Source organism: Cynocephalus volans, chromosome 9 (genome assembly GCF_027409185.1).
Source record: "Cynocephalus volans isolate mCynVol1 chromosome 9, mCynVol1.pri, whole genome shotgun sequence".
NCBI lineage: Eukaryota > Metazoa > Chordata > Mammalia > Dermoptera > Cynocephalidae > Cynocephalus > Cynocephalus volans.
In genome coordinates this window covers 47,551,813-47,569,258 of record NC_084468.1, presented here as the reverse complement: position 1 = coordinate 47,569,258, position 17,446 = coordinate 47,551,813, and the positions used below count along the sequence as shown (strand labels likewise).

The window sequence follows — 17,446 nt, the reverse complement described above, 5'->3', positions numbered from 1 at the left end:
TAGTTGGGGAAAAAGAAATCATTTATTTACGCAACTAACTGTACACACTATAATTACTTATCTCAGCTACATACAATTTTAAATCCTGTTTTAAAATATTAAACTTCTGGTTTCAGGTCAAAATCTTAATTTTGGAAAAATTTTATTCAACACCCACTTTGCTTTAAAGGTATGCTCTGCTCAGTCCGCAGATGACTTCTCTACCATACGCTCTCCTCAAGGGAAACTCATCCAGCCACCATCCCTCCTGTGAAACCTAGACTTGAAAGAACATCTGCTTCCTGGACAATTCCACTTGGCTGGCAACAGGCATCGCAAATCCAACATATCCAAAACACAGCTCAATCTCACTGCAATCCCACTCAATACCCGTCTTCCCCATCTCAGTAATAATTTCACCATTCACCAAGTTGCTCTTGTATTCTCTGTTCCATTACTCTGGTTTGTATTTCCTTTTAGCCCTTGTCACTATCTGCCATTTCATTATACACTAGTTTCTTAATTTCTGCTTTCACCACTAGAATGTAAATTCCATGAGGGAAGGGTCTTTGTCTATTTTGTTTACTGCTTTATCTCCAGTGCCTAGGAAAATTTCTGCTACATAGTAATTTTTAAAATAAATATTTACTGAATAATGAATAAATAAATAAAGGTATGCTCTGAAAGTAAGTGCAATAATGTCGTTTCCTGGAAGTCACTACCAGAGAAATAAAGATTACTACATAAATTTGGTTTTTTAAAGAAAGGCATTCAAATGGTGCTCCCTTACTAAGGGCCCCTGCTACGCAACTTTGCCTCTCAGGATGGTCTTAATTTTACCCTGCCCAACTTCCCAACACAATCTACACTCAAGAAATTCAAACATGTAATATAACAGCTGGTTTGGGTTGATAAAAACCAAGTTGGTATCTCCATAATTGTTAGAGGTTTTGGAGTGGGAGTCTCTGGAGAATATATTATTTATTTATTTATTTTTTATTTATTTTTTTTTTTTTGTTAAAGATGACCGGTAAGGGGATCTTAACCCTTAACTTGGTGTTGTCAGCACCAAGCTCAGCCAGTGAGCGAACCGGCCATCCGTATATGGGATCCGAACCCGGGGCCTTGGTGTTATCAGCACCGCACTCTCCCGAGTGAGCCACGGGCCGGCCCAGAATATATTATTTAAAAAGAGGTTAAGCATATTCTGGTATTGTAAGCCTAAAACAAACCCCTAAAACTCATGTTAAAATATGGATCTCCAAATGAAAAAGCATTCTTCAGGGTTTAGGACAAATATTTACATTATGCAAATTTATATAAAACAAAGCTGTAACCCAAGAATTAACTACAGTGACACTGGAATTTGTCTAGTGGTACATTACCTATTAGTTTTCTCGTCAAATTTATAAGCTTTTAGGTTACTACAGCATAATGAAAATGAAACAAGGCTGCAACTGCCTGATAAATCATTAAAAATTCAAGTAATTCCTTTACCTGAAGCAGCTCTATTGCTTTTGTGTGCTGCTTTTCACGACAGAGCTGGGCAGCTTGGATTAACACAGGCAGCAGATGCTCAGGACTTTGGGACTGTAAACCGGCAGATATTTTGCGACATTGCTCTGCCTAGGAGAATTTCCCCCCCAACACAAAAATAAACTGGTTAATGAAATTAAACACTAAATGACCAAAAAGAAAAGAGGTCGGAGAAGTCAGTGGAAACAAAACAGTAAGTGAAGAATTGTCTAGTGTGTGAGAATCAGTTTACAGTATCAATTCTCAATTTTTTTCTAGAAGAAAAAGATTTCTCTTTACTGAATTTAAGCTACGAGTTCTAAAAGCCTTTAGTAAAGGACAAGTTCTAAACATTTATTTGGATACCTAAATTCCAGAATTTTGTTAAAAAACCAAAAAAACACATCAAGTATAAGTATTTGCCTCAAAAAAATAAAACACATAAGTATTTCTTGCTAAAGTATTAAGAATAACTTGACTCAGTTCTAAATAATAAAATTACTGCCTCTAAGTCTCCCGGTAAAATCTGCTCTAGAAGAATATAAAACCAGAATTTAATCAGAATGCACATCAGAGTTAGAATTGACCTCCTTAACATTTATAACTTGATGTGACTATGTAAAACTAAAATAAAAGATGGATCTTAAATCTATAATCATGACTGGCATCTTTGATGATCCTATTTTAATTCAGAGATTAGAAATAAGGTAATGAGGGGCCGGCCCGTGGCTCACTTAGGAGAGGGTGGTATTGATAACACCAAGGCCACGGGTTCAGATCCCTATATAGGGATGGGTGGTTAGCTCACGTGGGAGAGCGTGGTGCTGACAACACCAAGTCAGGGGTTAAGATCCCCTTACTGGTCATCTTTTGGAAAAAAAAAAAAAAAAAAAGGTTATGAGAAAGTCATCTCATTTAAAGGTATGACTTCTGTTTTCTTCCTCTTAAAAGCCATCAACTCCAGACCCTTACAAAGAATTGGGCAAATTACTTGTTCACTAAACAAAATATGAGATACATGACATTCTGAAGAAGGAAAAATATAAACAAAAAATATAAAGATTGAACTAATACGCCTATTATGCTTCATATGCCAAATTACAAAAGATTTAATCAGGGAACCAGAGGTCTATTACCTACCTGGTTTGTGTACATAGCAAGTAAAGCTTTATTAAATTCTATAGCTTGCAGCTGTTTCTTGGAAAGCTTAAATTCTACTCCTTCTGCATTGGTTAATTTCACCTTCTTCTTGGAGTCAAAGACATTTTGGTCCTGACAAAGAAAAGATTGCCCACCATTAACAGAATCTCTGACTTAAACTCTTTGAACACGTTTCTCTTTCATTTACTTATTTTGTATATATACAACAAGAGAGCTTTGGTATATCTACATGGTTAGGGTACCTAAGCTAATAAAATGCATATAAATCTGTCTTAGCTCTTGGTTCACAGAAGTAAACCAAATCTCTGCAATTCAAATCTGCGTGCGTGTGCACGCGCGCACGTGTGTGTGTCCCATTCCTTTTAGAACCTTCCAAAAGGAGGCTTCCTACTAATAAATATAAAAAGGCTTAAGAAGAGAGCTGCTTTGAAGGGAAGCAGAATAAGATTTTTGTTTTATCTTTCCACTATTAACTGCTTGTTTTGAGCTTTTTGAAGGCAAAAAAAATAGGATAATAGCACAAATCTTACAGTGTATTAGGACTACAGATATATCTAACCTTGCAATTTCTACAAGCTGTGGCTTTTAGAATATGATAAATGAGGACAGTAACTCATTCCTCTTTGAAACAGTCACTTATGCAAGCAAATCATGAAACACACTTCAGAAATACATTTATACCACTTCTGAACCCATTTTTAGGAGAAAACACTCATGTAACATCTACCGTTTTTCCTTTCCTAAGGCTATTCTTCTCAACTAGGTAGAAGCAGAAAAGTTCCCTTTCTTGAAATTTCTATGTGGGGCAAACACTGTTATCTGCCTAAAGAAAGTCCTATTAAGAATTATAGAAAGTCACATATCTCTCAGGAAAGAAAGACAACTAAGTTACATTATATCCTGAGGAAGACAAACTGAACATCTGAGTGTCTACTATGCACACAATATTCTACCTTGGTAAAACAATATATTTATTTGCAAATAAGTGCTTTGTAAAATGATATATTTCCTTGCAAGTACTGTGCTTTTTAAACCAGGTCTTCTACCAGTTTAAAGGCTAAAATAAAGCAAAGAAGAAATCTAAAATAAATTCTTTTTCTGAGTGTGAAGCTCCAAATCAAATTGAAACTATCTGAATGTACAGCCAAGAGACTGCCTGTCATATAAATTAATCCCCAAGAAACTGTATTTTCTAGTTGGTTCTCCTGTGTCACTATTTTAATACTTCAATTCATTATGCGTACCAGTGTCAGACTTTTCTTAAACTTTGTCATGGCACTTTATTATTCAAAAACTTGATTTTCAAGGCCTCTCACATCCTGTTGTCCTTCAGTCTAATGTTCTGTTTTTTTTTTTTAACTATCCAGCATGTATGTATCCTCTTCTATGTTCACTTCCCCCACAAATCATAGATATTTCTTCATACGTACATTTACTTATGCTGTTGCTTAACCTTCATACCATATCCCTTCTCCAAGGGTCAGCTCAAATTTGCCAACCCAGAGATCTTTCCTTTCACCAAATGCTGCAGTTATAAAGTATACAGACAAGAAATTTAAATACACACTATTTTCTTCAACATCAGAATGAGATTTTAAACTATGCAGTAATAATTAAGACCATTTTCCTATTTCTTTTGCATTATCTATTGCATCCAATACTATTTTGAATAAAAGTCAGAAATAAATACCTATTGACTGAAGAAAGTTCTGTATATAAATTACATTCAGATTGAGATATTTAGTATTTCACACACTGTCTTCCCCCTAATTATATATGTCAGATAAAAAGAATTTGATCTGACAAGCATTTCAAAATTCGTAAACATAGGCAGGTACATATTGTTGCAACACTCAAATGCCAGCACCAATGTTTGGAAACCTAAACCATGCCAATGGCCTGCAACATCCCACAATTACTAACCCCCGTTAATGGCCATTATTTCACATCTGGGGACCCTCTATATTTCAGCTATAGGAGGAGAGAGGTACCACAAAGGAGGAAAAGGGGCAAGCTTCGGAGTCAGAGACAAATCTGAATCCATGTTCTACTTCTTACTGGCTATAACTTCACATAAATTACTTAACTCCTTTCAACCTCAGATTATACTCCCTATAAATTGAAGACAAGGGCTATTACCTAAAATGTATTGTGAGGATGAAATAAGATGGCACTTGAGAAGTTACATGAAAGAAAAATCAAATGTTAGGTCAAATGTTAGGTAATTTTCTTATTTTCTATTGACTTGGATTTCAAATCTGAACTTGAGATATTTTTCCATTAAAACAATGTTCCAAATGGTGGTTAATTTGACTACTACAGTACTCAAAGTTAGGACTGTCTATATACATACTTGTAATATTTTGCAGGGGATGGGGAGTGAAGGAGAGAGAGCAAATGCCCATACCCCACCTCACCCCCAAAAAGAAAACTCAAGAGAAAAAATTTATATAAAGAAAACTTGCACATTCAAACTTAGATGAAGAAATGTGCACACACTTAAAGATTAAAAGTCCAAACAATTTATATCTCTAATAGAGATTCTCTATATTATCTAAACTGGGAGAAGGGGAAGATTTTAAAGTCCAGGGTCTGCAACTACAGAAAAGTTTTATTACTTGAATATACTTTGCAGAGTCATCATTATGAGAGCTATATTATACCCTCCTTTCTGATTTTGCTACAACTGGACTTTTTCTGTCATGGAAAAAAGAACACTTTTTCTAGATCAAAGCTAGGGTAATCAGCTTTCAGTGTAAAATATATGTGTAGGAAAGCCTGAATAGTCCATACCTTGTTAATGGTAATGATGTTATTTGCAATTACAGCTAATAATCCCACATCTGTCGGCCTGTGAACAACAAGCAACAGTCAAAACCGAACAAACCTTTAAAAAGAAACTTCATCCCCTGTGAAAGACACCTTATTTTAATAACTCACTTACTTTAGTTTAATTATCTGATTGTAAAGTTGCAAAGCCTCCTCTGTACAACCCTGAAGCTGCAGAATATAGGCCATCTGACCATGAATGATGGCCAATTCTGCCTGTGGGTCTTCCTCAGTCCCATCCTAAGCAGAAGAAACATTTTTTTTTCCTGTAAATTTGCCAAATTGATCCACATATTTACCAAGTGATCCAAACAATCAAAAGACATACAATCCTAAAGAAGACATATAACTTCAGAAATAATTCCTTAGAGTCAGTTCTTTGAAATTTCGGAACTGCCACCAAAAGAGAGAAGTTTAAGTGAAAATGGCAAAAAGATCCCAGAAAAACATGGTAACAAACTCAGGAATACCATTTACTGATCATTATTATCCTCAAAACCCCAAGGATGAAAAAAATAATGTTAAAACCCAGCGGGCAGGGCTGGCTGGTTAGCTCACTTGGGAGATCATGGTGCTGAGAACACCAAGATCAAAGGTTCAGATCTCCCTATTGGCCAGCTGCCAAAACCAAAAACCAAAAAACAAAAAACCCTTAACTTTTTACAGTGATACCCCTAAATTCTGGAAATATATTTTCTCATAAGAACACATTTTTAAAATGCTTCTCTCTCAATTTTACCATAACTCTAATCCAAAGACTACAAAGTTCTAACACTGTACAAAGAAATTCAAAAGCTGGAACTAACTATGTAATTAAAGTAATTCTGTAATTGAACTAATCTGTTAAGTAGTAGCTCTCTTAACAGATGCTCCAGATAAATCTATATTCTCCATTCCTTCTGGAAAGGTCGACTGATTTTCATGTACAATGAATGCTCAAGGCTAGGAGGCTACTTTCTTCTACCAACCCAGCAGTCCTGCTCTTTCCTGGTTAGTGTATGTTGACCACTAGCCAGATGTGTTTTATGACCCGTTATGACAGTTGTGTTTGATAAAGAAATGATAAAACTTAAATATTATTGTAAGAACATAACATGAATGTGAAAAGAGACTTATTTCAACATAAACCATGTTGAATGCTCAGCAAGATTTGATATAGGAAAGTTCCTACGGAAAATTACTGTCTAATTAGGTATGAGCCAAAAAAAGTGAGATTGGTTAAAAAAAAAAAAAAGTTAACATTTATAAGAACTCTGTAACAGAACTGCTTCCCAACCATCTTTAAGATAATGTCGCATTTAGAAAAAAAAACAACAAAAGGAGATATCAGGAATGTTGAATTATGTAAAAAATATGCATAGAATTCCTATGAACAGACCCGTAATAAAAGACATTAGCCCTACATCCTAAAATAGGAGAATGAATTTATATGAATTTAAAATAAAATGCTTAAGGTATGTAAAAATTTTTATATAATGATTTCTCATCCTAACAGACATCATCAAATAACTGATCGAGCGGGTTCTAGTGTGATTACTATTTAATGAATCACCATCTACTAAAAAAATTCAATAAGTACTACTATAAGGCCTCCCACTAATTTATATGTGTCAGAAGTGTAAAATTTGGGTTTAACAACAGTGGAATACTTACAGAGTCTTCTGACAATGAATGGCGGCAAAGATCTATAAAAGAAAAATTGTTTTAAAATTAGTGTTGCTGGGTAACCCCCATTCTTTTCCTCATTCCAAAAAGCAAGAACTAAATTCCTAGGAAGAAGATTTTAAGATAATCTTAATAACAGGCAAATTTAAAATTTACCTTAGCATCAAATATACTTCATAACTATTATCAGTCCCTGATTATTCTAGCACTTTGGTACTTTTCTCTCATTTACAGTCTCTATGCTTACAAAATCTTTAAAGGGCATTTAAAATATATATAAATGTAATAAACGTTGACTGCACAAATCAATTATGGACAAGTTTAAAAATAGAGACAATATTCCTACCACCCAGAGATAAACACTGCTAGCATTTCAGTTATTTTTTTATGTAAATGCACAGCTGCATTTTAAAATAAAGTGGGATATTCTACATACTATTTTGAAACCTTCCTTCCCCCATTTAATATACTGTGAACATCTTTGTTACAATAAATATATATCTACATTATTTTTATGATATTGACTTTAATGACTACATTGTAATCTACTTTGTGATTAAAGTAAAACAGCCAACTGCACAGAACTCATGCTATTTCTAAATTTTTGTTCCTATGAAAATCCCTTCTATTAACGTTCATAGATACATATATTAATTTATCTAATTATTTCTTTAAATTTCTAGACATAGAATTCTCGGATGAAAGGGTATGCAAATTTTTTAATTTGCCACACATCACTAAACTGTCCACTGTAGAGCCTGTACTACTTTTACACTCAAACCTTCAACATATGAAAATGCCCTTCTCCCATACCACTGTCAATACTGGGTATGATCAAGTAACTGTAATTCTTAAACATATTTTTCTTCTTATAATGCCCTAACCCTTGCTCTTATTTTAACCTTCAACATTTAACAGTAAAAGAGACCCTGTTTTACCTTTCTTTCCTCCCCACTGTTCACTGTAGTCCCTACTATATCAATTTTATAGGTTCCAGGGAAAATGCATGTAGAAAAGTCTCAGTATTTCAGGAGCTGAGACCAGATATAAGTTCTCTAATAAACTATTTTTTTTCTTAATTATAAGCTTCAAAGCATGTGTTATATATACTAACATACTATATAGAGTTAAAATGTACTTGAATGCTGCTATCAATATATAAATGTAGTGTATGTGTGTATGCACCCACACAAAGGCACACCATATTACTACTTATTTGAGTACCTGTTTAACAACAATAACTAGTATTTACTGAATGCTTATATTATTTGCCACATACTATTGTAAATACTTGACATTATCTCACTTAATTTAGATTTAACATTCGCAGTAACTTGTTCAAAAACCCACTCCTCAAAATTCAAACTTTAAGGTCTGGTATGGTTGAAAATGGACAAGAGGGCTGGCTTAGGGATTAGACAGAAATACAGATGAGATATAGTCAAAAAGAGAAACGCTAGATGAACTCTGAGAAATTTCCACTGCATCAATAACTTCTACTTAATAATTTCACAAAAGTCAAATGCAATTTTTGGAGATATTCTGTAAAGTTCTATGGACATTATATTTAAAGATAATTTAACAAACTTCCAACCTTCTGCTTTTTGTAGGATTTTCATTGCCTGGTTCAGCTGACCTTGTCCTATCAATGCACATGCAGCGTTGTAGCACAGTTCATGTGTGCCTTCCTGGAGGCCCAAGTTCTCCTGTCAATGGAGCAAAATACCAGTCAAATACCAGACACGAGTTTGGATCCCTGTACTGGCCAGCCACAAAAAAAGAAACAAAGCATTAGACACAAATATTATTTCAGGGTTGTAGAAGAATACTCACTGGGACCACTTTTTCCCAATTGCTTTGAGCTGCAATAACCGCTGAAAGGTTTGTTTTCCTCTCCTCATCATAATCATCTTGGGAGTTTCGGACAAGATCTCTATACACAGCTAAGCATTCATCATAGCGTTCCAAACGGTATAACTGAAAGACAAAAAGCAAATAAAAAATCAGAGAAGACAAATGCAATGTTATGTCTCTAATGCCACACAAACCCTTTTTGGAACCACTAAGTAGGAAACCTAATTCAGCATAACCTGGGCAATAAACTGCTTATTTTTTATAATTTCTAATTAGTTCTGTGTGCTAGTAATACTTTCAAAAAGGTACCTGCAATGAATCTTTACTATACTGCAGATTTATAGGCATGACTCAGTTTTAAAAAGTCATTTTCTTGACCTTCCTTCTTGAAGTTAATTAAATGCCTAACTGGGTTAGGAAAGGAAACCTTTCTATAGAAATCAACCCTGTAAACTAAACCCGAATTACAATAAAAAAAATTTTCCACAGCACAAAATGATTAGTAAACCCCAGGAAAGAGAAACAAAATTAAATGTTAACAAAAAGACTTATGTTTCCTAGAAGTTCACTATACATAATCTTCATTTTCTATTTCTTGGAAACCAGCTATCGTACAGGTAGTCTCAAGTACACACAATACAATCCCTGCTTATTTCATTCAATTTGTTCTCAAAGGACAATAACAACTGCCACTCTGGGTCAACTAGACCACTATGTATGACAGAGATTGGTGCCCTTCAACAATTCAAAGTGCTAGAATTTACCCTAAATTTATCCAGTTTACATTAAAAGTTCTTTTATAAGACTCACTATCCATGAATTTGCCCAAATCTTTTCAACCCGTTTGTACTGTTAACCTATACTACCTCATGGGGACAATACATTCATATAACGTTATCTGCCCTAAATTGACATTTTAAAAATCCTTAAGAGGGGTTTGCTAGCTTAACATACACACTTCTGTCCTCTCATCAACAGCCCTATTTTACATCAGGCTTAATTTTATGTCTCAAAATCCTTTTAGAATAAAATATTTTCACAATTTCATAGACTAGCTGAAGTCATTCAAATTCTTATGTAGCATGATTTTCTTTATGTTAAACTTAGAATAAAATACCAGTTAAAAGAAAGAAACACTATTCCAAATCTGTGTGAGTATATAAAGTAACTGGCTTTCATCTGTCCAACTAAAAAGTCCAAATTTCATAGAATAGTTCTTCCATTTTCTTTAATTTTCTAATTACCTTGAGGAAGTTATTTGTTCATAGAACACTATATATGCAACTGTATGAAGATCAAGAAGAGGGAATACGTTCAAACCTCAAGAACTGGTTTGGTGGCCAGTTTTGTGGAGCATCAGGATGGGCTGAGTTTCCTCATCCCTGCTCCTGGCTAGAGGCAGAGTCATGCTCACTCAGGATGACTGTCAACAGGTATTTTAAAGCAGTAATTACCACTTGTCCATAAAGCTCCTTTAGTTTGTCTGTCTGCTGGTTGGCACTTTCTATTGTCTTCAAGGCGTTCTCAATTCTGTTCAGCCTGTACTCACAATATGCCTTCTCGAAGGAGAGAGAGTTACTGAAGAAGGAAAAAATCAATATCTGATTATAATTTAACACTACAGAGCACCCACTATATGCCAGATACTTCTCTAAGCACTTGATATGTATTAATTTATTTAATCTCCATTACAACAGATGAGGAAACTGACAAAGGTTAATGACTTGTCCAAAAATCAGATAGCTTGTAAGTGGCAAAAAATATCATATCCGATTCCCTAGCCTCTCTTGTTTTCACGGATATTCTTATTAGAATTGTTGCCCTGTTGAAACAAACATTTAAGAAGGAAATCATGAATCAGCTAAATAACAACTGGCTAGATACAAAGAAAGACAACCTGAACACTGTTTTAAGTGGATTATTTTAGAAGTTTCTTAAGTCCATTGATAAAATAATAAGCCATATAATGCTGCCTTTAAATTATTCTTTAAGTTGTAAATGATTAGCAAAGAAAAAATAACTAAAAATCTTAAAAGAACAAAATACTAGCAATCAAACAACTGGTAAACACACAACTATAAAAGCACTACTTACATACACAGACTTAAAAATTCATCTGTTAGAAGTAAAATGAAATTAAATTAAATTTTTAAAAAATCATCTATGTTAATGTGATATCTGAAACTCACTTTGAAGTTTCTATCATAATCCATGAGGAAAAATATTTATCAAAGCAAATGGCAATATCCTTTACTCACTTATCTAATGAAAAATTTTTAAGAATTTCCCCACCTCACAAAATGACCAAAATTCAAAATACTGAATTTTAGCATAAACATGCTTAATAATAGAAAGCAGTATCCCCTTTATTTACCTTCTATTCTGAATAAAGTTTTAAAATTAGTTTTCAATCTGTAATGAGTTTATATGGCTCAAATATAAAGACAAAAAGATATATGCTAAGAGGTTTTATTCTCACTGCTATCCAAACCTAACCTATTCCTCCTCATTCTCTACAAGTGACTATTTTTATTATTTCTCTTTCTAGTGTTTGTTTTTGCGAATACAGGTAAATACACATACAAATTCTCATATCTTCCTTCTCTTACAAAAGGAAGTATACTATATACTGTTCTACACCTTATAAACCAGTATACAATTAAAGAATCAATATGCTGCAAACTTAATTTTGATACACATTTCTTTTGGGATTTGGGATAACTGTAAAGAAAAATCAAATCAAAGTAACAATTCAGAATATAAGTTCACATTTTGTGGAATGATAAATGAAAAATAAATAAATGAAAAAGACTAACAATTTTAAAAACCTGGTATATATAAGGATACTTCTAGAGGTTCATGGAAATAGTTGTATTATCTTTTAATTCTATCTTTCCATGAACTTTTTAAAGTACCCATGTATTCTAAAGACTGTTAAAGAAATCTGACATTGAAAGATCTTGGCCCAAAATCACACTCACCCAAATACTTCTCTTAGTGGAGTTAAACACAAAAGTCAGGCTAAGACTGCCACACCTTCAGACCTCTATCAACTTATGCTTATATTCTATATACTTATATATCCCTACCCTACATATTCTGCTCTCTGTGGTTTTTTTGTTGTTGTTGTTTTTTTTTCCTTCTCTTTATACAGCTGGCCAATACTGGGATCTGAACTCCTGATCTTGGGGTTATCACACTGCACTCCAACCAACTGAGCTAACCAGCCAGCCCGTGTTTTCTTTTTTCTTCTTTTCCATTTCATTGAAATATTTCCAGCAATGTGGGAGGGAAGGAGGATAGAGGAAGGGGTAAGAGGGCCCCGTAGGGAAAGATCCAAGCCTAGGACCCATTCCTTAGGAAGTTCCAAACCCAAAATCTGCTCCCCAGATCGCCAAGACCACAGGACTGGGAACTGCCCAAATATGGCCACCCCTGAGGGCTAGGAGCCCTGTGGGAAGTTGTGCTTCATCAGGAGTCACTTCAAGGGAAGGGGTCACTGGGTGCAACTCTTGGAAGGCTGAGGGGGCAGGCTTGCTTAGGGACGCAGGAACAAGAGCAAGAGGGAAGGAGCTTCAGAGAAAGTTCGAACTTTAAGCCATCAGCCACAACTGCCCATTCCCCTCACCCTGGGGCTTTCTGCCAGGCCAGAGGCCTCAGTTTCCGTGAACAGAGAACTGGAATGCAGGAGGAACCTGTCCATCTGTTCTTCTCCCCTGCTCCTCCCTCCCTGTGCAGCCAGCAGCATTTCTGACTGTGCAGAGGAGCAGCTGACAGGTCCAATACAGCAGGGGCTTTGGCAACCTGAGAAGCTACCCTTCCCTGCCCTCATTTCCCTCGGGAAAGTAGGAAGAATAGGGTTTTTTGTTTTTTAATCAAACTTCTGCTGAGTCCTCTTGCCTATATCTTCCAAGGATTCTTGTAATATTTATGCCATACATCCCTCTACGGTTTACCTCTTCTTAGTTCAAAGGGAAGACAGGAGTGAAAAAAAAAAAAGGCTCTCTAAGGCAGAAAAGAGCAAAAGTTATTGTTGCTCCTTCCAGTTTCAGGAACACTACTGGCAAGCAAAAGAATAAAAGAAGAAAAAAAAAAAAGAAAGCACAAAAATCAGTGAATAGTGCGGAAGAAACCATGGAAGAAGTTATAGCTATGGTAAACGTTTTTTTAATAATTGCATAAACAACTAACTGAATCACTTACTTGGCTAACACTTTGGCGTGAGTATTGATGACATTCAAGGCTTCCTTGAAACTTCCATTCTGTATAAGGCATACCACTTTACAGTGCAGGGCGGTTACATCATCCTTGTTGATCTGCAGTACTGGACAACAATTTTAGGAAAGTCATTTTTAAATCCATTCCCTTTTCACATTTTTTTCTAAATTTTCCCACTCCCTGCCTCAGGAAGCTACATTTGCAATTTTATTGCAGTAGAAATTATTAGCCAAAACAGTAAGAAAATGACTGATCTTCACTTTTAACTTAAGAAGTTATAAGGAGAGTTATGGATTTGATTTTTCCATGAGATAAAGATTCCCAAGGTGCATGTACCAAAAAAGTGCAGAGAAAGGAGGGAGGGAGGGAGGGAGGGGGGGGGAGGGAGGGAGGGAGGGAGGGAGGGAGGGAGGGAGGAAGGAAGGGAGGAAGGAAGGAAGGAAGGAAGGAAGGAAGGAAGGAAGAAGCTGTTTCTACAGCTTTTTCATCTTGGGTTGCATGCTACATCCCACATATTTCATTACTTCACAGGGAAAGAAAAAAATTTATGTAGAATTTAGAAGCAAATGACTTAGGCTTAGTGCAAGCTTGCCATTAATTGCCTTGAGGTCTTGGGCAAATCACTTAACATCCAAATCTTAGTTTTATTATCTACAAAGTGAATACAAAAGTGTAACCTATTTTACAAGGTTATCAAGAACATGAAATAATAATATTCAATTTTATAAACCATAAAGCATAATACAAAAACCATTTATCTTGCTGGTAATATTTCTAAAAATCATTCAAAATTTCCCTTTCACCTAAGATAACCAAAAAGTAGTACAATGAAAGACTCAGGTGGCCAAGTTCCAAAGCTAACAGCTGCTCAGTGTCAAAATGACCAGGATTATAGTTGCCTGGCTCCTGGGCAACTACAGGTGTCCAATTCTCAGTCTAAGAAATTTTAAAGAATTTCTACCAATTACGAAAACACATTGGTGAACAAATTGACAGCCTTTGCTTATTAAAGAATTCCTACAAAATACTTACTAGGCTACTATTAAATGTATAGTATTGGTTGGAAGCCTAGCCAAAGGCTAAAGTTAATTCAAACAAGTTCAAGAATCAAATAATTCTAATTAGTAACTATTTTCTTCAATGTCTGAAATCACCAAAAGTGCACTGTGGGCACAATCACCACTTTTCACATTAACCCGGCAATAGGTTGTCGCAAATTATTTATATAGCCTTGTATGTTACTACTGCTCTGAACAGCTAAACCTTGTCTTGGTAATTAACATTCCAAATCTAACATATACAGTCTGCATTTTCAACAGACAATAACTGAGCATGACCCAGAGCGTTAAAAAAGCACGGCCGTATTACAGTTATGTAGTAAAGGATAAAAGAATGAGTTGAGTGAACCTCACACAATGATCAAATTGGCAAAAAAAAAAAAAAAAAAAAAAAAAAAAAGGCCAAACTTTTCTTCCGACATTATTTAAAATGTTTGTCCTTTCACACACACATTTCCCGGCTTAATGACTTTTGGGAGATTCTGTGGGAATGACAGGCCCGACATCCAGATCCAGCCCTTCCCCTCTCCCCGTCGAATCCGTACAGCTTCCACCTTGTCGGGACCAGCTTCTACATTACGTGTCCCAGGCAGGTTCCTACCCCCGCCGCGGCCCGAGAGAGCAAGCTCCTTCAGCAATACCGTCTTGTTCACTGCGCTCAAGAGGAATAAAAAAAAGGAGGCAATTTGGAATATTTGCGAAATAAGGCAGCACAGACGGAGTCAAGAAAGAAACCAGTTTGAAAGACTCCGGGAACTACGGTCTCTTTAAATCCCTCCCTCACTTCCCACGGGGTGTAGAGGGAAGTACACGTGGCTGTAGGCAATCCGGGACCCCTGGACTGCTTACAGCCAGCTGGCGTGGTGGAGCGGAGGGACTGCGACCCGCGCCCACCCGGCGTTCGGCCCACAGTCCATGGGAGCGGGTGGTCTCCTCCTCCCCGCGTCTACCCGGAGTTGGTCGCGCGCGCCGGAAACAGGCCGCATCGTCCCGCCCGCTCGGGCCCGCCCTGGCGCCCGCCCCGACACTTACTCTTGTTGACGGTCTTGAGAGCGCGCGTGAAGTCGCCGTTCTGGCCATAACGGTTCACTTCACTCCACAGCGCAGGCACCGATACCCCCCCACTGCCGCCGCTCGCCATCTTGGAGAAGACGAGGGAAGGAGAGGGGCGACCTCTGCCCCGGAAGAGGATCTTCAAAGCGGCCAAGCGGGGGAGGAAGCTGGTGGTTGCTAGGCGTCTCGGGGTCGCGGCGTCTTTGTACCTGAGACAGCGTCAGAGACCGTAGTCTTACACTCTAGTGGCAAGAAATTTGCGTGGATAGAGTCGATACACCTTTCCTGAAGCCCGTCTGGAAGAAAGAGGCGCCGGAATCCGGGAGGGGGTTGAGAAGGGGTTCACTAAACAGTTTCGGCTCAAAGCAGTGTGCGTTTCCGGCGACAGCTCTGGCGGTCGAGACAGTGTCCTGGTCCTACGAGGGTGGACTGGACGACCGTCTATGGGAAATAAATAAAACGTTTCTGAGGTAGTAAATAAAAGAACATCAACTAGAAATTGTAAGGAGTCATTTGAAAGGGAGAGAAGCACGCCTTGTCGTTGGTGGTTGAGAATACTTCATTGAGGAACTGGAGAAAGGGCTCTTGAAAGATTTTTAGGATGTGAAAAGGTAAATTGACTTAACTCACGCCATTAGCTCCCAACATTTCACAACAGGTGCCTAGCTTATCAAAGTTCTCCTTCTCCTGTTCCACCGCCTCCTCCCCTCCTGCCCTTAGTTTGTCAAGTTCTCCCTTCTCCTGTTCCCCTGGAGTGCCCCCAGCATCCTTAGCAGAAGTTCTCGTTAGACAAACATGACACCCTGTACCTGGATATAAAAGATGAAAAAATTAAAATTTCCCACCTATGCTGTTTTTGGCCGATAGAAACAAAAACTATATCAAGATATAAATAGGCGACGTAGGAAGGGGACTACCATGGGGAAGTTTTTGCTGTTCCTGACTGATTAACTGGCTTATATTGGCTTCTGTAACCAGCTTGCTTTAGGCCTTGTGAAACCCCTCTCACCCCGTCATGCCAGGGGGGGATGTAATTTTGGCTGTGTGACTATGTGATTTTTTTGCCTTTATAAACCCCTCAAACTTAGTCTCGGGGCTGCTCTCTCACCAGAATATCTGGGGAAGCAGTCGCCGGACCCTGCTATATTTTTCAATTGAGTGTTTGGTTCCTTTCTTGAGCGACGACCTCACAACAAGGAATACCTCGGGTTGGTTCCGGGGAAAGTAGGGAGACATTCGGCAGAGAAGCCAGGTTGAGGAAATAAGAAGAGAAAACCTAATTGCAAGGCAAATTTGGTGAAAACCCCTTGGCTGCCTTTTTGGCTCCAATTCAGGAGCAGTCGGCAATAAAGCTGGAAGTTACCCTTCCAGGTTGTTACTGGCTCTGCATGACAGTAAACAAGTTACTTAGCTTCTCGAAGTCTTGGTTTTCCCTGCTGTAAAACAGTGATAATATATTTGTTCTAGGGATAAACGACAATTCATGCACCTGGAACATGGTAAGCACCAAGCAACACATGAACATAACGAGTTTAGGGTTTGTGGAAGACCTTAAATACAAGATGTATTGGAATATACGATGGAAGTGGAGACCCATTGGGTACACTTGATGGGAGTGATGAGACATTTTGACCAGCCTATTCTGTAGACTCATCTTGTCATGACCTTCACAACTCCTGCCACTTCCTCCCGCCACCCCCCCAGCAACCTAGCTAACTCCTTTTCATCCTTCAATATTTCTGTGTTTTTCTGGTTCTAGGTTAAAATTTATTTCTATGAGGAAACCTTTGACTTTGCAGTTATATTTTGTCATAGAGATCTCTACTTCTGAGCAGTGAGCATCGGTTAAGGCCTGTCTCATTATATGGACGGTGAGGCTAGGACCATATTTAAAGGATCCAGCACACTTCCTGGCACATACATAGCTGGTACTCAACCTTTTAACTGAATGAGTTTTTGTTTCCTGTTTCTCGACTAATTGGAGTTTCTTGAGGGCAGAAACTATGTGTACCTCCTGGTTATATTGTATTGTACCTGCCACATTTCATGTCTGCTCAATGTAGTATAATGCAAAGACAGCACTAAAGGTGGTGTGAACTCAGGTGCAGAATAGT

The 17,446-nt window shown here is 37.3% G+C and overlaps 1 protein-coding gene across 1 annotated transcript in view; it reads right to left on the bottom strand.

Annotated features, from left to right (window-relative positions):
• Positions 1 to 15,429, bottom strand: part of SRP72 (signal recognition particle 72) — a 28,788-nt gene extending 13,359 nt beyond the window's left edge. Inside the window, exons 1-10 of the mRNA XM_063108372.1 lie at positions 15,312 to 15,429; positions 13,207 to 13,327; positions 10,458 to 10,581; positions 8,983 to 9,126; positions 8,744 to 8,855; positions 7,138 to 7,169; positions 5,600 to 5,724; positions 5,449 to 5,506; positions 2,635 to 2,766; positions 1,477 to 1,605 (exon numbers count right to left, since the gene is read on the bottom strand). Of these exons, the coding sequence (XP_062964442.1) occupies positions 1,477 to 1,605; positions 2,635 to 2,766; positions 5,449 to 5,506; positions 5,600 to 5,724; positions 7,138 to 7,169; positions 8,744 to 8,855; positions 8,983 to 9,126; positions 10,458 to 10,581; positions 13,207 to 13,327; positions 15,312 to 15,420 (1,086 nt within the window). The 5' untranslated portion in view covers positions 15,421 to 15,429. The remainder of the gene's footprint in view (positions 1 to 1,476; positions 1,606 to 2,634; positions 2,767 to 5,448; positions 5,507 to 5,599; positions 5,725 to 7,137; positions 7,170 to 8,743; positions 8,856 to 8,982; positions 9,127 to 10,457; positions 10,582 to 13,206; positions 13,328 to 15,311) is intronic.
• Between the last annotated feature and the right edge of the window lie 2,017 nt (positions 15,430 to 17,446).